The 26,163-nt window shown below is 34.1% G+C and overlaps 1 protein-coding gene across 4 annotated transcripts in view; it reads left to right on the forward strand.

The window, feature by feature from the left end:
• The window catches only part of MRPS9 (mitochondrial ribosomal protein S9), a 34,005-nt gene extending 8,058 nt beyond the window's left edge, over positions 1-25,947 (forward strand). For 2 of the 4 annotated variants that reach the window (XM_086769639.1, XM_010123854.2), the window contains exons 3-11: positions 7,147-7,209; positions 7,302-7,332; positions 9,593-9,672; positions 15,857-15,939; positions 18,713-18,788; positions 21,553-21,721; positions 23,174-23,282; positions 24,150-24,319; positions 25,744-25,947. In XM_086769639.1, the coding sequence (XP_086625765.1) occupies positions 7,147-7,209; positions 7,302-7,332; positions 9,593-9,672; positions 15,857-15,939; positions 18,713-18,788; positions 21,553-21,721; positions 23,174-23,282; positions 24,150-24,319; positions 25,744-25,835 (873 nt within the window). In that variant the 3' untranslated portion in view covers positions 25,836-25,947. The remainder of the gene's footprint in view (positions 1-7,146; positions 7,210-7,301; positions 7,333-9,592; positions 9,673-15,856; positions 15,940-18,712; positions 18,789-21,552; positions 21,722-23,173; positions 23,283-24,149; positions 24,320-25,743) is intronic. The other 2 variants (XR_015261350.1, XM_086769648.1) reach the window with 2 other exon arrangements.
• The last annotated feature ends 216 nt before the right edge of the window (positions 25,948-26,163 follow it).

Raw genomic sequence — 26,163 nt, forward strand, 5'->3', positions numbered from 1 at the left:
AATTTCCTTTTCCTGTATTTTTCAGGTTTTTTTTCTTACCTTTAATGACCTTTGTCTTTTTAAGTTACTTTCTTCTAAAGTATTCATGCACAGATCTGCCACCAGAACACCTCCCGTGTTAGTACAGTGCGATGACAGTGCTAATAGTTCAGTTTGCCCAAAAGGGTGAGGGTAGTAGAATGGATTAATTTGCAGTCTGGCTTCCTTCCTTGATAGGGTGTAGGGGGATGGCTTACAGACAGTAAGACTGGAAGAAATTAAAAATTACCATATCTAAGTAGTGGTTTCTTCTTTATGAATCCACACCACTATGATACTTTGTACAAAATTAACTAAGCTCCATTGTTACTAAAAGCAGATTAATTCTGGAAATTAGCTTTTACAAATGCAGTGCAGATGATATGTACAGGACTGCTTTGCAGACTCTTATTTCTAAAAAGATGGAGAAGTGGAGCCAAAAGAGTAGTGTTTTGTTTGGTGATACCAAGTACCTGTGGTACGTGTTTGATTTCTTCATATTCCATCAAGTGTTGGAGTGTGTAATAGTATCTGCTATGCATAATTAAATTTCTGTTATAAAAATATAAAAGCTGCTTAAGCACTGGCAAGAGAATTATCAAGCTTTACATTTCGAACAGTAATAAGTCTTTCTGATGAGTGCTTATATACCTGCATGTCTTCTGTTAATCAGTCTGTGCAATGTATTTCAAAAGTAGTCATCATAAGATTCTGTCCTTCACTGGAGTTTTAGGTGTAGTTTAATAAAAGCTAAACCTTGTGAAGTTTTGAACAGGAAAATAAGTTGACTTACTTACTAATCCTTCTGGATGTTGTGAAGCAGAATTACCTCTTACTTGATGCTTTTATTTAGGAATGAAAAGTTAAGCTGTGCATTACAACTGTATTTCTGGAGGAGGAAAAAAAAAATCCAGCAAATTGATATATAACTCTGCAGAAGTCTACCAATTGCTTTTTAATTGGTATTATAGACCTCACTCTGAAGCTAGGATGTTTTATTCTCCTATGTGTGAATATGTGCTATGAAGTTTCTCTAATTGATTTGCTTTGCCCATTCCATTTGAAGTATCATTTTTCACAATATTTCATAATTTGTGCTCATTTCTAATGAACAGAGTCGTTAGGACAGGCATGTCTAAGTACAACTGACAGCTAACATTAGGTGCCAGATGCAGTTTATAAAGCTATGTAGAACTGCAGAGAACAGTTTAAATAAATTAGCACCTGTACATTAGTCTCACTTGCTGGTAATTTATAAGCGAATCAGTAGAGATGACATTTAGGTAAGTCATTGATCAAGTTAACAGCTGCATACCCGCTGCCCAGCTGGGATACCTAATTAATAGAGATTGCAGTCCTGACCTAGCGCTTTTCCCCGGTAGAGTCTGTAATCCTTTTATTTTGTGATTTAACTTTAACTTACAGTTGTAGTAAACAGCCCACCTTCACTTTCCACTGTAAGTTCTGTGATATTCTACTTCAAAGCCCAGAAATCTAAGTAAGATTAATACAAGAAGAGCCTCTTAATCTTCATGACCTGTTTAAATGCCAGTATTTTTATTATTCATTTTTCCGCAGTCACTAAATGCTCTCCCAGATATGAGCGCATCATAAAGCAATACTCTTTCCTCATAAGAGTCAGTAAAACTCGGAAGCTAGAGATCTAGGTTAATTTTCTCCTGTTGTCTGCCTTGTGACCTAATAGATTGTTGTCAAGCAGATGGAATAATTTGAATCTACAATATATGTTTATCTTCACTAGCACATATATTGTTGCAAAAGTACCAGTAAGGTTCTTAACTGTGAAAATATTAAATGTAGGAAAACTTCATTCTTCATAGGATGTAGTTTCTTTCAATGAATTAAGACTTCTTTAATGAAAAATAGATTATATTCAATTGCTTTTAAGAGTGGCTCAGCACATCTGTTTTCTAAATAATATTCAAATTTTAGCAATGCAGAATGTTAGAAATGAGTGAATATTGGCATATGTGAAATGTGTGAAACATTATTCAGAGCAAAATACATTTCTGAAATTTCTGTTGTCTGCAAGAATATTGTGTTGTCAAGCATTGTCCTTACAAGAAATATTGACTTCTGTATTGTTTTTTAAATACTTGAAGCTAGAATGCTTTCTTCAACTTTTTTCCAGTGCAGCCAAACCCTGCATCAGTATTTTCTTACTTCTGCATCGAAAGTCCATCTGAACTGATGACTACTGTTTTGGGTTTTTTTTTGTTTTTTTGTTTGTTTGTTTGGGTTTTTTTGTTTGTTTTTGGGTTTTTTTTTGGGGTTTTTGTTTTTTTTTTTTTTTTTTGGTTTTGTTTTTTTAATACTGTTCAGTGTTTTGATGTGGTTTTTCTTTTTTTGCCGTGCAAGCTCTGGACAAGACTAATTTCCATTTTGAAACGGATTAGTTAGTGTAAAAGTAATGTAATATTAAAAGATTTTTTTTTTCATATACTGCTAGTGGATTGTGGTTGTTTTGTGGGGTTTGGTTTTTTTTTGTTGTTTTTGTTTTTGTTTTTTTAATATCAAGTGGTGGAGTCAAAATGACATGTCACTGTGAACTTGAAATTTCTTTCTGTCCAAACCAGAATTCAGCTTTAGATAAACAGATTTAGATAAATGATTGGGGCAGTTTCAATAAGTTTTAGTAGTTAGTTGTTAAAGGAAGATTTTGTTTTACAGGGTAAACTCAGATGTGTCACTGTTTTGTTTATTATTTGTTTACCTTTTCAGTCTTGATAAATAAAAAAGCTATTTCAGAGTTACCATTTCCTGTCCCATTTTTGTTTCATTCATTACTGGTTCTACCCCAAATATTCTGGTTTTAGATACTGAAAACTTTTAAAGAATACTGCTAGTGTGGTTGGAAGGGGAAACAGCTGTTCCAGCAAACCTCTTGGTCTGAGAAATGCTGAAGTACAGTGGCTAAATAATGTGATTAAAGAGGCGAGGTTTAAGAAGGGAAGTGGCTCTTGTGTGATAAAGTTGAGAAGTAGAAGAAGCTGAAACAACTATTGCTCAGGTGTTTCAGTAAAATGCTACAGCATAAAGTGTCACTTCTTATCTCAATGTTTTGATGATTCAAGTTTCATGTATTTTTAAAAAGAAGTAGGCTGGATTCTTGAGCCTTCTACCAAAAAGAATGCTGTTGCAAGGGAACCCTAGGGTGGGGTTTTTGATATTTTTTTTTTCCTTTTGTTTTCTTCTTCTTCTTTCATTGTTTTCTGCAAAATACCCATCCTCGCTGGATATTACTTAGATAACTATCTTTGCACATAATTTCAGCAATGAAAATTAGTGGAATGTTTCATGTTTGAGCTGTAGATCTAACAAAAGCGTGGGAAGGCACTGGGGCTAAATCAATTTGCCCTGACAAACCTCTCCTACTTACGGCAGGTTATTTAAGGACTGAACTGTCTCAGTCTCTTTCCCTTATCCCAGTATGACTGTCAATTCTATTTGAATTAAACAGTATGGAATTCTTAATTTCTCAAGACATTAAAAAAAAAAAGTAACCAACCCTTACTGACCCAGCTGAACTTGTTCGATTCAGAGTTAGTCTCTGACATTTGAGAAAGTAAGTGAACAAAACTTCTTGACTTGTAGATAGATAGGAGGGGAAGGAGGATCAGAAGTCAGCAGGTGCAACGTGCACAAGGAAGAGGGGAAATGAGTGTGGCACATATACTGAATTTGCACAACATGCCACATGCAGTGCTGGACAGATTGTTTAATGAATTGGCTTACATGTTTGAAGAACTGTCAGATATTTTATTTTTTTTTTTTTTTTTAGAGAAGCTTGTTCTCATTATTCCAACTGGCTTGAATGCAAACTTAGAGCTGCAAGTGAAAGACACTGTGGTCCTGTGGGCAGTATATTGAATCATCTGATCCCTCAACAGGTGATGATATAACAGGATTCCTTTTAGTTTGTTACAGGAATGTTAAGTTTATCAGTGCAGTTTAAGAAATGTCTGATGTAAACCATCTTGTTACTAACATGTATTTACTATGATCTGCTATTTTTAAAGGTGTGACTACTAGGTTGGTTGGTTGTTTTTCTCTTGTATGGATCAACAGTAGAGTTCAAAAACAAACACTTTCAAATCCTGAAAGGAAATGGCTAATTTTTTTTTTTTTTTTAAGTAAGTCATAGCAGAAGCAGACTGTACCTGTTCCACCCTTTTCCAGTAGTTTATGTAATTATTTTTGGAAACACCGTTGTGTTACTAGGTACCAGAGGATTTTTAATTGTGGGTTTTTTTTGTGTGTTTTAGAAAATTTGGTTTATTTCCAAAGACAATGGCAACGGTATGATTTAACAAATGGAATTGTGAAATAGGAGCCCAGAACCTGTGTTGGCTAGAGTGGGGTGAAGGAATCTTGTATACCTGCAATAGTGGCCTGAAGAAAGTAATTCTTGGTCATATTCAGCACATCATTTCCTTTCTCATCTAGAGTTCAAGTCAAATTAAGCACTAGAAGAAGGATATGGGCCATGACCCTTAAAGGTGAAAACCACTTCTGGAGTGGAAAACCGTAGTTAAATCTAAAAGGTTTCCTTGAAACATTACTACTAGCATTTAAACCTTGATTATAAATTTATAAGTTCACCTGCTTTTTGTATGTGCAGGAAAATGCTGAATGTGCAGTTAATCCCCTACATAATTTTGACTGTAATCATGGAGATTCCTGAAAGGAAGTCTGTGTTCCAAATCTGAAGACATTGTCAAAAATTTCAGGAAAATATTTCATGGTTATTTATGTGCTCCAGCTGCAGTTTGGGGAGACTAATTCTGATGTCATTCCTAAGGCTGATCCACTGTCTTATTTTATTGCGAGTATGCATGGGTGTTGAGAATTACAGTTTTTCCGAAATACTAATTTTCTACAATCCTGAAACATTTGCATAGACAAAATCTACTTCTATAAATGAGGTTTCTGAGAACCTGACTGATTTGCAATGTAGTTGCTAAAAGTACAGTCTGGGGACAGAGCTATTTAAATTAAGAGGAAACTTCTTAGTAAAGTTGAACTGGAGTCTGTTGCATCCCGGGATAGTTCCTAATAGGATGTAAAGACATCCTTGGTTACATTTTCATGAAAAGGGAGAAGGTAGGAAGACTGTATTACTTTCCATTTTGGAATGACAAAAAAAGCGAACTTTAAAAGTGAACTATTTTTCTTTGGCTAGTAGTTGTGTGGAGAGCTGAAAGTAGATGTTAGGATTTCTTAATGTAGGGTTTGCTTATGCTTTAGTTTGAAAGACATGAGTATACACTCAAGCAATATAAAATAAACTTTCTAGCAGTAGAAGGTCTCAGACGGCATTTTTCATTATAAATGTAAAATTGTTATATTCGGCCTTTATTAAGGTGTCATAGTTACAGTAGCTTTCAACAGATTCTGGAAATGCTTGTAGAAAGACTGCATCTTAAGTACACACACAGACAGTCTCAGTATCCTGTAATAAATTATTTTAATATCTTATATAAGGTGTTTGTTTAACATCATTTGGCTTACAGCTGATTTCTCTATTGTCATTATAATTAATCCCCATTTGTTCATAAATAGATGTTCACCTACTTCGTGTATGCACAAAATGCCCATTGACTAACAAATGGGAATACAGTAGTCACTAAGAGAAACAAAATTACTATTTCATAAAGTCAAGTTAAGCCTTTTGTTTGCTTCAGAATTCTCAAAAATTCTGTTCAGAATGCCAGTAGGGGATTAATGAAAGTAATAGGTTAGGTCTTTTTACACTCCATGCATATTAAATCGGTTGAAGCACTGACAAACCACTCTGTGTCCGTGGAAAAAAATTATCGGCAAGTAATAGCCCTAATGTAGCCTAACCAAAAAAGAGCTGTTCTTCTTAAGAGATGTTAAACTCTGATTTTCTTGTAATTCTACTTTTCCATACTGTCTAATGGAAATATAAACAAGACCACTGCCAGAGGGGTTTATTCGGTTAGCCCATGTTACTGTATAAGCACAAGATTTCTATCTTAAGCTCTACTACTTACTGTCTGAAGTTGGCTACGCTTGCCAGACCCCTGCATCTGGGGAGTTTTGATGGCTAGCTTTTTCTATTTTGGTTTTTAAAAACAAACAGCTCTCATAAATGCATATTTTTGCTTTATTATGTTTTAGTTACATTGAAGTGGGAGACTGAGATGATGTTGAACAGAAATGCATGTCACTGGGCTTAACCTTGTAAGATGCTTTGTCTTACATTTTACCAGAATGATTTGGAATATCGGTATACCTCCTTACTTTGCTGGAGGTAAATAATACTGGCTTTATACAGCACGTGAATAGTGGAAGATACTGATGAAGTAAAAGCAAATGAAATACCTTGTATTTAGTGAAAACAGTGTTAGACAATGAGTGTGTAATGAATGTCATACACTTTTCTAAATAGTTTTAGCAAACCTTTGGGTATCTAAGGAGAAGAAAGATGACATTTAAGAGTCTTTCTTCTATGAGCAATTAGTTCAGGTTCAGCAAAGATTGTAGTGATTCACAGTTGTTTCCAAATGCAGTGATTAATGAAATGCTTATTTAGGCTATGTAAAATAACTTCTGCCACAACAAACATTGCTTTTAGACTTGAGTAAACTATGTTGGTAGAAACTGGGGTTCTAGATGTGTAAAACTTTACTTTGTCTGGTTGCTTTATATATAGTTTCCATGCTTGATCTGTCAGTAGGCACTGTTAACAAGCACTGATGTTTTCAGAAAGATAAATGTTGTGATTTCCTCTAAAAGTCACAGCACTTGAAATTTTAGGGGAAAATCGCTGTGTATAAAGGTAGTCTTTGTACTTGGGTAGTTCTGGTAAGTTACAATAAATGCACCATTAAAAACTAAACTTTGCAGAAGAAAGTTCACTCATTCTGATATAGTAGAGTACAGCCTTCAGAACGAGGTTTTACTTTTTCTGAGGAAATTATCTGCTTTTCAGCACAGTACATATGCGACACTCTTTCTTGATTTGATTGCCTACTGTGCAGAATTTATACTATTTTTCTCTGCAAGAAAGTACCTAAGAAATGTTTTGATAATTCTTTTGTGGAAAAAAAATACATATATGATCTTTCTTTTTGTTTTCAGAGAGCTATTGCCTATCTCTTTCCTTCTGGCTTATTTGACAAACAAGCCAGGCCCATGATGAAGGTAGGATTTTTTTTGTTGCATTTCTGAATAACTTTAGCATGATATTTTAAGAAACGTTTTCCTATTGCTGATATTTGTTTGTTTATTTACAGCATCCTACTGAAATTTTTCCAGAGCAGAGGAGTAAGTATTCATAGATTTTTTTTTTTAATTTCTTTTAAAATTATTATTTCTAAGTGTTAGAATTTTTTCATATGTAGAATTCCTTATCTCCCTATTCCTTCTTCTGTGTTCCTAATAACTGTGAAGACATGAACAGTAAAAGCCTAATCTGGTATACTGGTTTTTAGGATAAAAAATGCTGCTGGATTCTGGAATACCAGTGGCCTTTTCAGACATCTTGTTAACTGACTATAGATAAATGTTTTTCATTGTTTAAAAATAAACAGTAGGTAGGATGACGTGCAGAATCCGTTGCAGTCACGGGAAAACCTTTTATTGAATTCAGTAGCTTTTTGTCAGAGCTGTCTATCACAGCCATAAAATATTCATTAATACTATTTTAAACCAAAAGTTTTCCTGGTAACTTCATTGCTCTAAAAGCTTAGAAATTGCAGCTTTGAAATTGCCAGTTGAGAGAATAGGGAGAGAATGTGTCAGTTTTGACCTGAAAGTCTGAACTCCATGCTTATGTCCATACTGTCTTTGGTTTTGCTTCTGAGACACCATGTGAAATTCCAGTTGGCAGTGATATCCCACTGTGTTGGTCAGCTGGTCAGTGAGAACTTCACTGAAATGGCCAAATTTATTTTACATAATAGAATATTTAAGATATGTCAAAACTTGTCCACTTTTGACTCATGTTTAGTATGAACTAGAGCATGGGTGTGAAATACTGCATTCACTGAGCTATCAGGTCCCAGATGGACACTTCTGATTATCAGCAATATCTTACAATATTGTGTCCTTCCTTCTTCTGGAATTAATTGATACTTCATGTTTTTGGGGCTTTATGTGTCTTTTTTGAAAGTGGTCTAAATTTTCTGAAATTTTGGAATTTCAACTTTCAAATGATATGAGGCATTATTTTCCGACTTCACAGTATTGTGAAGTGAAAAGTAGAAAGTGAAAGGGTAAGAGAGAGTTGATCATTTTACAATTTTAAAATCCAAGGGCTGTTTCATGACAGAACTAAGCTACTGTTCTATATGCTTTCAAGACTAAAGAATTCTTTGAAATGCTAGCTGTGTCCTGAGGAGTGTAAGAACTAATTAGTAAAAATGTGTATCTTTGTATTTACATCTAGAAATAACACTTTCAATAAGTGTCACTTTTAAGGCAGCTTTGTCTTATCTATACGTCTTTGATAACTTTGAAGTACAAAAACGTAAATTTATGCTTCAGAATGTTCCATGAACAGTAATTTCAACAAAATATGCTTTCACAGCTGCATATGTGGAAATTCACACATTTCCACTAATAGTATGTTTGGGTAAAAGCCCTCTGTATTCCTTCAGTTCTAGAAGTTTTGCATCTTTCCATTCAACTTCTGCTGTATTATCTCTTAACATTCCAATGGAATACATATTGTGCTTATCAGACAAGTTTTTTGTCTGTAGCTTATAGCTTCATTTGAACTTCACTGGATAAAATGACTGGAAGTTTCTCTACAGTTCAATTTGTGAAAAGCTCTGTTTTTTATTTTTATCTCTTTATTTAGAGAAGTTCTTTGCTATGTTATATTTAAGTTTGATTTTTTTTTCCTGAAATTGAAATTAGTTTGTCCTTAAATAACAAGTTTTTATATTTGAATAAAATAAGCTGGATGTGCTGAATGATATAGAGTGTATGTTTTCTTGCTGAAATAAATATATAAACTATAACATAAGTCTTTGTATTTAAATGTATCAACGTGAACCAGTCCTAAAATTACCCAAGTTCTGAATACAGTTGTTACCTGCAAAACACAATTATGTGAATACTTGGTTTAGTTTAGACATACTATACTAATAAAAAATCTGCTCTGTGTTTAAAGCACTGTTTTCCAGAGCTGTTAATCTTTTATCTTTCACAATCATTATGCGGATTTTAGTTGTCTCTTAATTTGTACTTCTTCATATTCTAGAATAGATACTTCTATCTATAATACCAACTATACACCGCTTGAAAGTTTAAGATGGACATGAGAGATTCCCTTATGTTAAACGATATTTAGAAATATTATATTAAATATTTGGTTATGATTGCAGATGGAGATTGGTTTTTAACAAGGTAGTCTAAATCATTAGATTTCCAGACAGGTTGAATACCTGTAAAATATCTTTGTTCTCTGATATTTAAAAAGATAATCAGTATTATGAAAGAGGTTTATAACTGCAATTAAATCAAGGGGTCTTTTTAGTGAGTGTGTATTGCTTTCTTGTCTAATCTTGCTTTTTATTAGAAATCCAGTGGGGAGAAGATGGACGACCATTTCACTTTCTCTTTTATACTGGCAAGCAGTCATATTATTCTTTAATGCATGTAAGTATGTTATAATCTGTAATAAATGATGTTAGCTCCCAGTCAGGTGGATGTTGTTCTAGAGATGGATATCAGGAGCTCCTGAGTCTACTCATGTTTTCACTGTAGGCCATAGTATCACTACTGAAGCTAAATGCAATGTATACTTTTGTGTCACAATTTGCATTATTAGGGGTATTTTTGTCACATTTAAGAGAACAGACTACATAACAGTTCTTGCTTTAATTTTTGGTTTATTTTACAGTTTTGGCTGTGGACTGGGTTTAAATAGTCTGAATGCTTTCTTGTAGGCTGTATCTGGTTATAGCATAAGGTTAGTAATAGAGAAAGTGTATATAACAAAAGTGGCTAGTTCTAGGAAAATTTATTGTAGGATAAAAAATGTGTTTTTCTTTTTTTTTTTTTTCTTGAAGGGCAAAACTATAGGAAATATTATTTATGCTGACATTTAGTGTGACAAAAATTTGCATTTAAACTGCTTAATTGATTTTTCTAAGACTGTGCCGTTCATGCAAACTTAAGGCTTTTTTCTGATTAGCGTGGTTCCAGGAGTAAACGATCTGCATCTCTTTACCTTTATGAAAAAAGCTGTATCTAATAAAACATCACTAGACCCTGAGTCTTAACATGGATTATGAACAACCATTTGATATCCATGACCATCAATGACGCAAACATTATCTACCTCTTTAAAAAGATGTGCGTGTTTCTTACACATACTTATAGAAGACAAAAGCATTAATAATGTGTGCAGAAATATTTAATTGGCAATCCTGCCAGATTGTTTCGTCATTAGATAGTCTTAAAAAGTTAGTTCTATCGTTAGTCTTTTGTCAAAAAAAAAAAATTTACTTTGTCAAGTTTGGTGCACAGCTTTACTAAGTGTAGTGTTTTTATTAGAATTATCTGATATTTATTTGTGTTCTGCGTACCCAAAGGACAAAATCCCCACTTGTCAGGTACATTTATTTCTTTGGGAGAATAAAAAACACCATTCCCCCCTATTTTTTTTTTTTTTTTTTTTGTTGACCTTGGGCAAATGAGCTGCTTGCCCTGGCAGAAATGAAATGAATGATAAATGTAGAGTGTGTCTTTGCTGAGTAATGGAGCTGCAGCATAGGCTTTCCACAGAGGTTTTCTCCTGCACAGCCTGAGGCAACCCGAGGACCCCTGCTGTTCATTTAAATAGGTATGTCAAATCTGCCTCGAAACGCCGCTGGTTTGATCTGTGGTAATATTTGTGAAGGTTCCATATGGACTTGAGCCCCCTGCAGTGCTAAGAAATAATGTACAACGCTTCATGGTGCAGACGCAAATTTTCTCTGAAAAGGGATGCAATGCTGCGTTTTAGCTGTCGGAGAGGATGATGGAGCTGATGCGCTAGGCCTGTCAACTTGTTACACGGATGGGTTGCACGCAGCGAGGCTGTGGAAAATCTGTGCCTTTTAACTTTTCTACTTAATCACGGTTGTAGCATTGCCTTTAGACTGTATGCTACATTAATTCTCTTCCTGCCTTCTGCCTTTCATCCCAAGTTTCACGGAGAAAAGTAAAGCATGCAGGTCTTGTAGAGGAGCCTTATCAAACAGCTGTCATCTGACAAGCCATTTGCATTTGTTTTGGCTGAAACAGAGCAACCCAAGGGCAAGATGTTTTGTTGCATTCCATCATAATGAAGAAATTACAAATTTTACAAGGAGCACGAGTTTATTTTTAGCTCTTCCTAGCAGTTAGAGTATGCAAGCTTGCCTTGGAAATCTCTGAAAGAATAGTGTGCATCTTGTTTCTAACAGCGTGGCAACCACCTTCAAAGAAATTGGTTTGACAAATGCGTTTTTCATTGGTATGGAATACTTGAGTGTTCTTTTGACTGTTTCTAAATATTTTCATGAAACAGACTTCTATAAACCTAAATCCCTTAAGTGAGACTTAACAGAGTTTTGTTTTTTAGTCAGCTAAATGAAAGTTGAAGTCTGCATGAAATTCTCAACATTTTTTTAACCTCTTATTCAACTAATGTATATTTAAGAAATTGTATTTTTAAGTCTCATCTAATTAATTTGGCTGGGGGAAAAAAAGAGGTGTTAATGCAGTCTAGTGTAAGTTTATCAATCCTGTTTGAGGATGTCCTTCAAATTGCTACATTAAGTCTAATAAATCAGATAAAATAATATTTAGCTTAAACTTGTGCACCAATAATTAATACATAGACTCATGTGGAACTTAAATTTTATTAATTGCTGGTAATATGTCACAGCATTATTTGTGTAGTTAAATGAATAATATTATCTAATTACTGAAAATAGACTGTGTGTATATATACGTTGTTATGTCTTGAATATTAAATGGACTTTCATAAAGGATATTTGCTTTACACTCCATTGTTGTCTTTGTTCTGCCTGTTGAATAAAGTTTAGCTGTAGGGAAAAGGACTATTTTTCTTCTGATACACAAAAGAATATTGCATGACACACCTCTTCACAAATGTTTGATAGTATATTTGATCATCATTTAACTTAAGTTTTTTAGAGTAATGTGATATTTTTGTAATGTGCAGAACAACACAAAATGGTGTCTTCATGCTATTTTGTCTAGCAAAATAGTAATTTTGTGTAATTGTGCTTCTTGGACCTCTTCAGAAATATCAGAGGTAAATGCTCTAAGAATATAGCATTTTAACTCTTAAAAAAAAAAAAAAAAAAACAACAAACAAACCTGTAAAACCCTGAAGATGTGCTGAAGTCAAAAACAAATAAGAAGTGAAAAGTGCAAACTGCTGTGAAGTGATGTAGGCTCTGCAACATAATTTAACCAAAATATTAAAATTAAGATTTTTTTTTTCAGAAAAGTATCTCCTTGTAGAGTTCCATTTGTTAATTTCTTCCATAAAAATTTTACACAGGGTAAAATAAGAGTTTTATTTATTTAATTTAAAAGAGAGCCTCCTTTTAGAGATCTGAAATTTGATCTCTCTATTAGAAATGGGAGCATTTCAGTACGTAGCCAATCTTGTAAAATCAGCTATTTTGATTGTGTAGTAGCTGAGTTTACAAGACACACAGATGTGTACATTCATGAATTGGACTATTGAATCCTGAAGTGATTAGTAAAATCTTCACCTGCCAGCTTTGGAAAAGCAAGTGTGTCTTCAGAAGCTTTCTTTAGCCTTTGGGGAGTGAAGATTTGTCAGATAAATTATTGAGCATTGCATGTGATTCCTGATTTTTGCAAAGGCTCATCCATGTTCTTTACTTCACATGTGAGTGGTTCTTTTAGTCTGTTGACTTCATATCAGTGTAGAGATTAAATACATGCCTTAATTTTTTTTTTTTTAATACTTAGGATCAAAATTTTATTTCATAAGAGATGCAAGTCCACTTTTATTGCCAGAAAAGTGCAGGAAATTATACTTAGTGTTTCTCTAAAACTTAGAAGCATTTTAAAATACTACTTTTTAATGTCATTTGACTTCATCTCCTGTGTAAAGGTTTTTTGTATGAATGGATCTGATTACTGTAATTTAGCCAGAACAATTTGAAGAGATAATTTTAATAATGTGCACTTCTAGGAATTACAACTTAAGCTGGCTGTGGAACGTTGGTGTTCTTTGGGAATACCTAGGGGGGGATCTTGAGGAAAATCTTACTGTTCCAGCTGTTGTAAAGCTTTCTTTGTGGTAGTAACAATGAATTTCTGAGGCTAAAAACTAGTGGGTGGCCACCCATATCTCATTTTACTTGCTCGTGTTTATCAGTAATTTCTGAATATGATGACAAAATCCTTAAGTCTTCCTTTAACTTGTGTCAGGTTCCCTGAAAATACTTCAGTCGCTGTTTAGATGCAATTCTGACTATAGTCAGTCTGTCCTAAGGTAACAGCTGCCCTTTTAAAAAGAACTGTGATATAGTTGTGTGTTTGTTGAGCTCCTGGTTCATGTGTTTTTTGCTGACCATTCCAGTAGATAAATGTATATGCCAGAGTGTAGTGAAGATGATGGGTATTTATGAGGAGGCAGACTCGGCTGATTTTGCCAGGTAGGAGAGTGACACTCTATGCCTTATGAAGGCAAGAGCTAAGCCAAGAGGCTAGAAGTAAAATGAAAAACCTCCATAAACATTAATAAGACCTAGTAACGTGGTACCTCTTCTCATCATCTAACACCAACATATCTTCTTCATGCCTGGTTTGACTTCTTCCAAATGCAGAAACTCATGGGGCTCAGAGGAATCTCTAAACCTGTTCCAAGTGAGCTCTCCCCAGACTGCTGAGGGACAGCCACAGCCTTCCTTACCCTTCTCTTCCCTTTCTCTGCAGCCCAGAGCAGAAGCTTCCATACTGATTCTTTTTCATGTCTAACTACAGATGTGTAAAAATTTGCTTGGTGTCAGACACATCTCATGCCTTCTAATCCAAACTGTGTCTGTGCTGTTCATGTATAGTCAATAATTTTTGCAGCCTAATAGTTGGCTCTGAATTGAGCTCTTAAGACTATTAGAGTGATATGACATTAATCTTACCCAAAGTAGTCCTACCGTATGTTGTTATCTTAGAGATCTATAGATATATTTATGAGTTTTGGAAACTTTTTAAAATATCAATTTTTGTACTTTTTAATATTTCCTGTGTTTGAAGATAGATTTTATTTTAAGTTGAAAATTTTTCCTAGTTTCCTGTCTGATACAATTATCTCAATCAAAAATAAAGAATTTTTGAAAGGCATACTACTATAATAGATGAATTCTTACGCTGTCTCAAAGAAAAGTGGACCATTTTATTCTTCAGGATTTTATACTGTGGAGTTATTCAAAAGATATTTTTGTTCCACTGTGCTGTTAAAAATGTCACTGATGACCTGCATCAAAGACTTCAATGGTTTGTCCCTATTTAAATGTTTTGAGTGCAGCTCAGATAACAATCTGTTCTTAGTTGGTACACTTTAAGGACAAATATTTTTAGTATATGTGCAGGTGTAGTTTTATATTAGTGAATAAATCAGCTTGAGCAGTAGATGTGAACAAGCAAGGATTTCTTTTTCTCATGTATACTGTTGCAGATTTTTCATCGCATTCTGTTGCAAATCCCAGTATTATGTTAAGAAGTAGTATTTCATTGGTTAATTTCTGACAATACAGAACAGTCTCACATTTCTTTTACTGTGTTTGTAAGTAATACAAAGAAAAAAACAACCCCAACCATTGTTCCTTCTCGCCACTAATTTTTATATTGTAGTTTCTCTCTACTATTTTCTAAAACTCGTTCTATTAATAAGGTATAGGAAAGTGATTATAAGCTTTATATTTTCATTTGTTAATAGAAGTAAATTATTCGTCATATAAGTACTTTTATTTTAGTACAAGTTCAGAATGTTAGATGTTATGTTTTAGAACCAAATAGTCTCCAAAAGTTTCTGAACTGAACAAAACCTGAAAATACTTTATTAAAAGCATGTTTCTTCTGTAATATTTTCAGTGTGACTTTTTGGAATGTTTTTCATGTCGTTTTTCTGAAGTAGTAAATCACTGTCATAGGATTGTTTGAAAATAATAGCATAGCTAAGAATTTTGAGAAAACTTTGACAAAAAAAAATACTGAAAATTTAGAGTAAATATATCTGTGACATTTGAAAGAACAGACATTCTGCTTATGGTAAATGTACAACTTTGTGTGTGTCCCTGTGGATGTGCCTGGGTAAGAGAGAGTTCTGGCTCATACAGACCACCAATAAAGTTGATACTTTAAATGTACAAAAATCTAACTAAATGAAATTTTTTACTATCTTAAACCTTGTCAGTATTTTGAGAAGTCAAACTAAAATGTAGGTGTACTGTTGGAATTATTGTGCAGTATGTTTTCAAGTTACATCCATTATACAGATGTATATGCTTTTCTGAGAATATTTTTTTTTACAAGCATATGTAAGAAGGTAACAAACACCATTGAAGAAAAATGGCAGAATTCAAAAGTAAATACTTTGCATATGAAAATATTATATATATTATCTAAGTGTTTGGTTAGATTTAACTTGCTGTATTATTTTTTAATTGTTAAAGCTCTACTTGTTTTCGGACCTTTTCTGAATTTTAAGTGTTTGGAGAGCAAATCCATGTAAACATATGTTTTAAATAACAAAATGTAAATATTAACTGGAAAAATGCATTTAAATACTTTTTCCATGTACATTTAGGAAACATATGAAAAATTGCTAAATGCTCAGAAATATCAGGACCAACTGGCAGCTCAAGACCTTCCTCTTCAGAAGGAAAAAAAGTAAGCTTCCGATTAGAATGAATATTGATATTAGTTTTCTTAGAATGCTTCAGTGTGTTGTCTTGACAGTTCCCCACCCTACCTGCCTTTTATTCCACAAACACATTCTCAGACTTTTTCCCTATTTCTCGTCTAATATTTGTATGGTAATTTCAGGTGTAAAAGTCTTTATTTGTAGTATGTATGTGTGGAGTGCTCACTCCTCACTGCTAAAATAGGGAAACACCACATATTTCTCTTGCTTTTCAATCTCTCCCTGCTCTTTTCAATAATCTCTCCGATACAAAAATTCTAAAGTGTGATTTGACCGTAAGTAGAGAATATCCAGGACTCTGTGTTTCTGTATATGAAATTTTCTCATTATTTATTTATTAAAGGTTTTTGGAAAACAAGGTAAACTCTTTATAAGAAAACAAGGCCTTTTGAAATACCAAATAAGTCACTTATCTGTTGGAAAAATCCTAAGACCTAAAGCTGAGCTCTTTTGTAGTCTTTCATTAATTACAATTCTTTAGTATTTTTACTTACTAATACTTAACTTGAGTATTGAAATACTTAATTTCACTGTTTTTCTTCTAATGACTTTGAACAGCTAAATCATCAAAAACTACAGCAATTTTAGGAAAGTTTATTTGGTTGAATTTGTTTTAAGTATCAGCATTACTAGTAGTTGGATTTTTTTGAGTATCAGTATTACTAGTAATTTGATTTAATTTCTCTTCTTTTTTGTCTTTAATTTGTCTGTTATGCATAGCAAGCTCTTCAGCTAGTTAGCCACTGGACAGAAAAGATACATATCATCCAGAAGCAGCTATGGGAGATGCTACAGTTGTTAGATTCCTAGTGCATGCAGTAAGAGTTGTCCTTGAAATGGGTATACATGCTTTAAGAACCCTTTGCTTCTCTTGGGCTGTATTCTTTATTTTCTATTTGGAGACTTTTTTGCAAGGATTTTATGGTATATTGGAATATTAAATGAAGCAAGTCTTTAAAAGAAATGGATACAGCTGGGAAGTTTTGACTTTGTCATTTACTACTTTTCTGTACAGTTATTTTTTCACTGTCCAGGTTGTTCTTATCTTTGTTCTTGCTGTGTATTTGCTACCCAGATTTATTTGCTGTTAGCTGCGCAGCGTGTTGGTTTGTCATTTCTTAACTTCAGCAATTTGTTATTTATGTTGAGAAGAGGAAGGAATAATTTGCTGAGACTATTTCAATTTCTTAAATAACAGAAGTTCATGTTTCATGATGTAAGTAGTGTCTTAGGACCCACAGAATGTTCTCTCATAGATTCATGTTAGCTTCTGAGCAGACAAGAGAACAAATGAATTTGGTTTCTTGGTGTATGTCGCTGAAAAATAACCTGACTCCTTACACAGCTTAACCAGTGGATTTACTGATGTGAAAAATGACCTGAAGCTAGTCAGAGTTGAAAGGTTTTTTCCCTGTTAGGTTTGTAAAAACTCAGAGAATTTAAAGGATTTTTGAGACTTAATTTCCATACTGGATATGGTGCTTCCTCTGAGATTAGCTTGGATAATTTATCTCCAAAGGGTAGTTAGAGGGTGAGTGGATGGAAGGACTGGTTTTGGTTTTTTGTTTTGTTTTGGGTTTTTTTTGTTTGTTTGTTTTTTGGGGTTTTTGTTGTTGTTGTTTTTTCCCCAAGCTATTTGTGGATGCATTCTGTAACATTAGCTGTAGGGTTAGGATCTGATCTTGAACTACTTTAAGTTTATAGCTTTTTCACATGTAAAAAAATTTCACTGACTTCACTGGAAGTAGCAATATGTAAATGTAAGTATGTACTTGAGTCTGTCAGGGTTGGAAACCTCTAAAAATTACTGTTAAAACCAGCATTGTTTCTAAATAAATGTTTCTCGTGCCCTGACTCAGAAAAGCATTAAGATACATACTTAAGAAGAAGTACTACTTAAAATCACCTTCAGAAGGAGTGCTTTTCTGAATCACAGCTTTCCTAGTGCTGCTGAAAATTCATTAAGATTATGTCTAAAAAACCTAAAGAGGTAAAAAAATAGTTGCAGCTTTGCCTTGAATTTACCTGATAATATTGGCATGTATCTTTATGGTGGCATTCTGCTTTGTTGGTCACTTCATATCATACATATTTCACAAAGATTTATTTTAAGCATTGCTTTTTCTTTGTGTTAGCATCTCCATATGAGGGTCTTTTCTTAGAATTTTCTGCTTTTGCTATCATCAGTGCAGTTTCTGTGCTGAGCAGGTCAAGATTACACAGTAGATAAAATACGATGTGTCGTTGCAGCGTTAGTACTTTGACCATGCTTACTGCTAGTGGAGTTTTTTTGTGTTGGTCGGAAAAGTAAAGAGCAGAGACGACATTCTGTTACTTTAGAATTTGATTGTAATGTTCTGCCTTTGATTTTGGTCTTTGCTGGTAAAACATACTTCCTAGCAGCAGGCTTTTAAAACTTAAGTCCTAAGTTGTGGAGAAGATCGCTTAATATCACAATATTACTCTAGCTCAATCTTGGACTTCAATACTATGAATAATGCATAACTGATACTCATAACTTACATGTGGTTAATTCAATGTGTCAATTCACCATCTCTTTCAAAAGATAGTTTAAAATCAACATAGACCTTCTCATGTTTACTATAGGAATGTGATCTTTATTCGTTTATAATGGAAAATGTATTTCTCAGTAAAGACTGGCTGTATGTGTGGTCCTTTGTGATGTAACTCTAATTGCATGGTTAATTAAAGGGAGGATGTATGTGATATTTTAAACAGAAACCTGGCTGGCAGCAGATGGCTGACTAAGATTGAATTGGAAGAAATGTTGTTAGAAAAACTGTCAGATGTTGAAGTAAGTAATTAATCTTTCTAATCTTAAGGAGGCTTGTGTCTTAAAAATAAGGACCTGGGTGCATTTTTTGGATACTGAAAAGGTACTATGTAGAGGCAGGTGCTCTTCAAAAGAATTTTCTTCCTTCTCATGAAGTCCGCATACGCTCACAGCACTATCACATTCATGTTGTCTTGAAAAGTGACCTGCGTTGCTTTTTTATTTTTTTGTCTAGCACAGTCCAGAACTCTTAAGGCTTTTCCATTGTTACTATCATAGTTTAGTTTTTCTCCTGGTAACATTGTGAGACCTAGAGCACTTGTTCTGTATCATCTAATTATGTAGTCAGGCATGGATGATAGTAACACTTTATAATATAAATAAAGTAATTTTTTCTAGTTACGGATTAAAAATAGACAGGGCTAGAACCTCTGTTAGTTATTGTAGAAAAATGGTAAATGTTCAAGGTGGGAAACACGATTGATTTTTGTAATGGTAAACCTGCACGGAGTTTCTGATTATTTAATCTTAAGAAGGACATGATAATTATAGAAAAATCAGAGTAGGTTGATCAGAAATAAGGGAGTTTCTTAGTGATTTGCTACAGAATCAAATATTGGAAACAAGACACAAAGCTGCATAGATCTGTGATCTGATAGAGATATCTCTTGTTATATTCTTCTTTATATGAATATGGTGGGCGAGAGGAGGATTTTGCAGTTTCCCCAGTATCTGCAAGCTGTGTCACTGTCTAGATTTGAAGTCCTTCTTTACATGTATCTCTGGGAATAAGACTATTCATCCTAATAGTCATACACCTTTTTCTTACTCGGAGCTTTTTCCTGTAGTCCCCTAAATAGCGTTAGATTTTGTAACAGCAAGTTAAATCTATGTGTCCAGCTTCAGTTTTCTTTTGGAAGTTTAAGCTTGAATATGATAGTACCAGAGAATATAACATTATCTGCCTGAGTGTCCCAAGTATTTTTCTCACCTGGAAACAGTGTTCTTCAATCTCTTCTGTCTTGCGGACAGCATCATTGCAAAAATAGCATAGCAGCAGCAAACATGCCCTTTGCTCAATTGTCATACAGAACAGTAGCATGTGATGGCTTCTTTTTCTATGAGTGGTGTGAAAAGGTCTTGAGCAGATTGTGGTTTCTAAGCCTAAGTTAGAAATCACTGTTGTAAATTCTCCATCCTGCTGTACTTAGGAGACTTCCTCTATCTTGCTTGCAGTAGAAGCAGTTACGACTTTGGTGTTTTCAGTAGCTCCTACATTTGGAGTGACTGTTTTTCCTCTCGCAGTGATAGGAACTGGTCTAATTGCACAACCAAGCAGTTTGGTGTTCTTCACTGCTTGGTTTTTGTACACTCTACATCTGTAAAAGTAGACTGCAGTAAACTTAAAAAAAAAAAAACCAAACAAACAAAAAAACCAAAACCAAAATAAACCCAAACCATCCCCAAAAAACCACTAACCAAACCCCAGAAGCTTTTACATACTGGCCCCTGCATGTAAAAACACAAAGCCTCAGCCTATAGGAACAAACATGATTTAAATGTAGTTGAAATGTCTCAGTATAAGCTGCCAGTCTTACCTGCTCAAATTCTTATATTTTGCTATTGCAACAAAATTTTCTATGGTGATTGTATTATTAAACAAAATCAGAGCTATTGGTATTTTTTTTCCCTTTGCACTCTGCAAGTGAAAACTGTTGGAAGCTTTCTTCATCTATAGCCTCTATAATTTTTAAATTTTTGTATTTTTAGGTTTCTGCTCTTCAGAGGCTTTACTACACACCTGTGTCATATTGTTAGACAGAAGTAGCTTTCTAAGTGATGTCAGGGTTCCAGGGGCTATTGCTAGGTTACAAGAAAAGTATTAATTTTGTGCAGAAGACTCTGGTAACAGAGAGAATAAAAAATACTTCTTCTAATAACAACTTGTAAGTAAAGAAAACTTCAAAAATAAGATTATATACGTATGAAAAATCAATTTTATATGATAGCATACCTTTATATCCAGTAACCAGCTGTCTAGCGCTCCTGCCAGTAGCACTTCGTAACAGGGCCTCCCAGCTTTTAGCACAAATGGGTTAACACAGTGGTGTTTACTCTTTAATCACATGCTGAAGAACTTTGGAGGGGGGTGTAAGGGGGAAGGAGAACCACACAGTAGCAAAGGATAATTTATTTCAAGAGATTGCCCTTTAAGTCAAGTATCTCTTGAATTTTTGAATAGCTTGATTGTTCGGTTTTAAAGGAAATCATAAACATCAAAGTAACTCAGCTTGAACAGCCGAAGATAGATAGGTGGGTATTTCCTGTATATATTATGAAATATAATAATTTAAGAGGTTCAGTTTAGTGAAATAAAATTATTTCCAAGTCAATGAACATGCTGACTTACTGAAAATGAGATTAAAATCTTTTCCTTTTGCCATTTTAATAAAACAATAATAAAAGAATGAAGACCTTTCTCAATGTTTTCTTTTTAAAAATGAGATTAACTTCATTCTAATACAATAATCCTGCATTACAAAGGGGTTGGTTATGCTTTGAATTAAAGTTTCATTGTTGCCTGAAGAAAGAACTAGATATCTTTAGTCACACAGAAAATGATGCATCTGCATGCTGTTCTTAAATCAGCATGTAGGTGCAAAAGCGTCATCTTGTCAGAAATCATCAATAAAAGTGAAGTAGGAAAGATCAATTATATAAAAATAGAAAATTTTAGCAAATGCAATTGCACTTGCATCCCTTAATGAAGTCTTGTTTTCTACAGTATTCAAGATTTATTCAGCTCTTACAAAAATTGCTGACGTTGCCATGTGGTGACATCGAGGAGAAATATATACAAAAGTTTTCCAAAGAAGTTCCTGCGCAGTTAAAAAAGGTAGTTATTGAGCCCTTGAAGTATGATGAGCGAGGAGTGGCCTTCAGCACTGGTGAAGGTAATAATTTCAAGTTGGTTGATAGTGATGCAGAATTTTTTCCTCTTCGTACTACTTTCTTTATAGTGTATACATCACTGCTGAATGTGTCACTACTTCATTTTATGTGCTTGTATGTATATTGCATGTATAATTGTTAATTATATTATGACCTACTAAGTTACGACATGGCCTGGTAACAAAGTGGAACTTTTTGTTACAGAGTCTTATCAGCTGTTGTAGTACATCTGTAGAGTGGACTCTGTTGTGCTACATGTTGTAGGACACAAAAGGACTTTCACTGCTGGCAAGAGTTGACTGTTGAACATAAAGGGCAGGGGACTGGGGGAGCACAAACATGTATGGAGAATTCCGTGGATGTAAAAGTGTTGCTGTGTAGTATAAATGAAGAATGATGCAATATACAATTTGAGTGCCTAGAAAAAATAATGTAGTAACAACATGGATAGGGAAGTCTGGCAACTTTCTGAACAAAGCATATGCACACACACACCCTTTGTATCTATGCTGTACATCTAAGGGGAATCTTGGGGGTGATGTGTTCTTAAGTAGGCGGTAACAGATGATAATAAGAACAAAGGTGCCAGAGAATCTGAGGAGCAAAATGGCTGGAGAGCTCTGTGCTGCCTGGGTTGACTTCAAGATGATGTGACAACAAGGAGGTGTGAGAGCACCAAACTGGAACTTAATCCACACTAGTTTTCAGTATTGTCTTCAGAACAGTAGTTATTGATGTTTGATAAACATGCAACCCATGTTATTTAAGAAAAGCCATCAGATTTTACAAGTTTAAGAACAGTCTTGTTTGTGTCCCATCACCTCCCTAAATTAAGAAAAATGGCTATTTGTTTCATAATTCCTTTATCAGAAATATTGCTTCCTTTGTGCTACAGAAGATTGGTCTTAGGCTGATGTGTTTTAATTTGCAGCTGATGTATTTAGAGAGAACTAGCTGTAATTTCTGAGGAAACTACACTAAATGATGCATAGGCATTGCTTATACTAGTATGATTAAAGAGTTAACCTTTTCCATGTGAATATTTTTTAACTTCTGTACCTTTTCTATGATCTTATAAAGTATTTTAATATTATTAGAAATTGTACTTATGGTAAAGGTAGATGTTCAGAAAACTGTTTATTTTCATATACTGTGACATCACAAGGTCAAGGAAGTGTTCTGATCTACTGAAGTTATGGACAGCAGTGTTATCTCTGCCTCCTCCCAACACACACTTCTCCCTTCACTTAATAGACATTGATGAAAAGATATTGAAAGCTAGTTGTTCATTGTTTGTATTCATTTCCTTCTCAAGTTTTTTTTTTTTTGTTACCTCAGCCTCCAAAAAGAAACAGCTGGTACTGTATGAAACTGTTGAGATTTGCTTAACTTGGGCACTTGAAGTTCTGTAGAATACTGAAGCCTCATAACAGATTGGTTTTAATTCCTTTGAGGTACAAGAAAAACTGCAAGAGCTACTGCAGTAGTTTATGATAATGGGACTGGAAAAATTACAGTGAATGGAATAGACATTTTACATTACTTCCCAGTGCTGCAGGACAGGTGAGAGCACTATGACATACTGTTTACTTACTGTACTTAAATTATTCCACTAAAATAAAAGCTATGCAATGATATTTCGGTGCTGCGTTCCACTGAGTTGATGCTATGTTCTTCTTTCTGTGAAACTGTTTTATGAAAATTGGTCTTGCTTTCCTCCTGGTTTTCAGTAGTCAGTAGTGAAAGAACTAATAGGTAAGCCTTGCTGTGTGTTTCTTGTCTCTCCCTTTCTGAAGGAATGCAAAAGCCAAGAGCAGAGACTATTTGAATAGTTCAAATTTTGGTCCCTTAGAAAGGGGTCACAGTTAACTTTTAAAATAAATGAATAATAAACAGTGTCTTTAAGTGTTTGAGAGATTTGCAAATTGTATGCATGGGCAATTACTCTGGCATACAGTAACAAAGTGGAAGCAAGCGGGATGAGACGCTTCATGTAAAGCTTCAGATTTTGGAGGATGTGCACAGTCTGATACAGAGAAGACTTCTCATAAGGCTGACATAAGAAGGTTTTGATCCCTTATATGATTTTTATTTTATATTGTGGTTTCTGAGCTCAAGAATAGAGTAAAAGATTGCTCAGTTTGAATATCCAGAGCTGATGGATTTTGTAATCTATAGATAATCACTGAAACAATTGTAAAACTGAACTTAAAATAATTAAAATTGGCAGTTTGAATATGCTCCTAGCTGCTAATTTCACATTTATTTAGTTGCTATCAGTAGAAAATGAGATACAAATGCCTTTGTTTCTCTGCCTGAAAGTCAACTAGTTTTTGTATATACTATGATAAGAAATGTACACAGCATGTAACTTTATATACGTGTATATATTTAATCTTTATTATTATGATTATTATTTTTTATTTTTAGAGAACAGTTGTTGTTCCCTTTCCAGTTTCTTGACAGAATTGGAAAACATGATATGGTTTGCACAGTCTCTGGTGGAGGAAGATCTGCACAGGCTGGAGCAATACGTTTAGCCTCTGCAAAAGCCTTAAGGAGTTTTGTGACAGAACAGGAGGTGGAATTCATGAGGCAAGGTAGGAATTGAAATTATTTCAGTGTTTCTTAATGCGTTTTTGGTAATTAACGGAATTAATACAAGGATCATTAAGGATCAGATAGTGCAAATTTGAGTAAATAATCCCAATGAAACCTTGTATATTGTATGAAAGGGATCTGCATTTATTTATAAATTGTTTTCACTTGTTTCCTAGCATCCTTTGTGTACCTTTTGGGTGACTACTTGAGCATTTTTCCATCTGTTCATGACCTCTCTTAGATCTATTAATCAGCTTATGTTGCCTCCACATAGAATCACAAAACAGGAGTGTATATTCACTAACAAATAAATCTGGATCAGGTGTTGATGAGCAGTAAGGTATTAAGATTGTATTTTGTTTTACTTGGTTAGTCACATCTTCTTCATGTTTTAAAAAGTTTTATTCTTGAACTTAAATGGTAGAGGGTTAGAGTTGAAGGGATGGTAATGAGCACAAACATATTACTTGCAGCTAGTCAGACTGAAGAAGCTTCCTTTCCTCTCTTGCTTTATGTAGAGTTTTGAGTTACCTAGGATAAGATGGAACTTATTTGGATAACTGCAGTATTTGATGCTTCTCAGCAATTAGATGCCATACTGTTTCAGCAAATACAGAATTATGAACAGTGAGCTTTTAACTATGCTCTTTCTGGACTAGTACTAGTACTAGTATTCTCTATACACAGAAAATACCTGTGTATATTATTGACACAACAACTATACTTTTTTTTTTTTCTCTGTGTTACCATCTGTGGAAGTAAAGCTATATTCATGCTAGTATCTTTGCAACAAGTTTCTTTGATTGTATGTTTTCAGTACTGACAAGTGTGACTGGCCAGGGAGACCTCTGTAAACTGACATTGTTGTGAGTTGAGTATCTGTAATGAGATCAGCATAATTCTGAACAGATTTTGGACATTGCCAAATATACTTTGGAAACACTAAATGTACTTTAAAGCAGTGGTATCCAAAGTGGGGTGTGTGCACCCTGGTGTTGTACAAGATGATCCTTTGGGGTGCAGGAAGAAAATGTTAGGATTTTAGTACTGTATGTAATTTATAAATTAGTAAATACACATATATTGGGGAGTGCATGCTCAGAAATGTTATACTGATAGGAGTGCACAATCAAAAAAGTTTGGAGACCACTGCTCTAAAAGTTTAAGCAATATAGATATAAAACAATGTGGGATTTTTTTAGTGGTTTGTAAAGTAAAATGGGAAGAAAGTTCAGTTACTAAAGAAAAGTTAGAATGTTAGAGGATCTAGTGAAATTCCTTTCAGTGTTTTATACTGAACCTTTATCCTTCTAGATGTACAATTCATATGCAAAGTTATTGACAGCCTTGAATCCCCCACATGTAATATCTGTAATATTAACTAATAACAGTAAACTAACAGGAGCTTTTCTGTGTTTTGTAGCTGGACTACTAACAGTTGACCCACGTGTGAAGGAACGAAAAAAGCCTGGTCAAGAGGGAGCCAGACGGAAATTCACCTGGAAAAAGCGATAAGTCAGAGTATTTGAAGAATGTCAGAATGCTGCCAGAATTTCAAAACATACTGAATTATGATTTAAAACTAGTGTATAAATATATTTAGTAATAAAGACTTTTTTCCATTATAGCTACTGTTTTCTCTGTTTAAGAAGCAACAAGCAGCTTTCTTTAAATCTATTTGAAATTGTGGAAAGTTGTGGTGTGATTTGCCAGAATGCTAAATCTAAAATAGTAGCTTGAGTTCCAGCTTTGCAGCTTAGCTCCACTGAAGTCAATAATGATTTATTAAACTGTTGGTGGATTGTAACTTTTAGAAATCACTCCATTTGTTTAGTGACTTGAC

Source organism: Chlamydotis macqueenii, chromosome 1, assembly GCF_036417535.1.
Source record: "Chlamydotis macqueenii isolate bChlMac1 chromosome 1, bChlMac1.mat, whole genome shotgun sequence".
In the NCBI taxonomy this organism is placed as follows: domain Eukaryota; kingdom Metazoa; phylum Chordata; class Aves; order Otidiformes; family Otididae; genus Chlamydotis; species Chlamydotis macqueenii.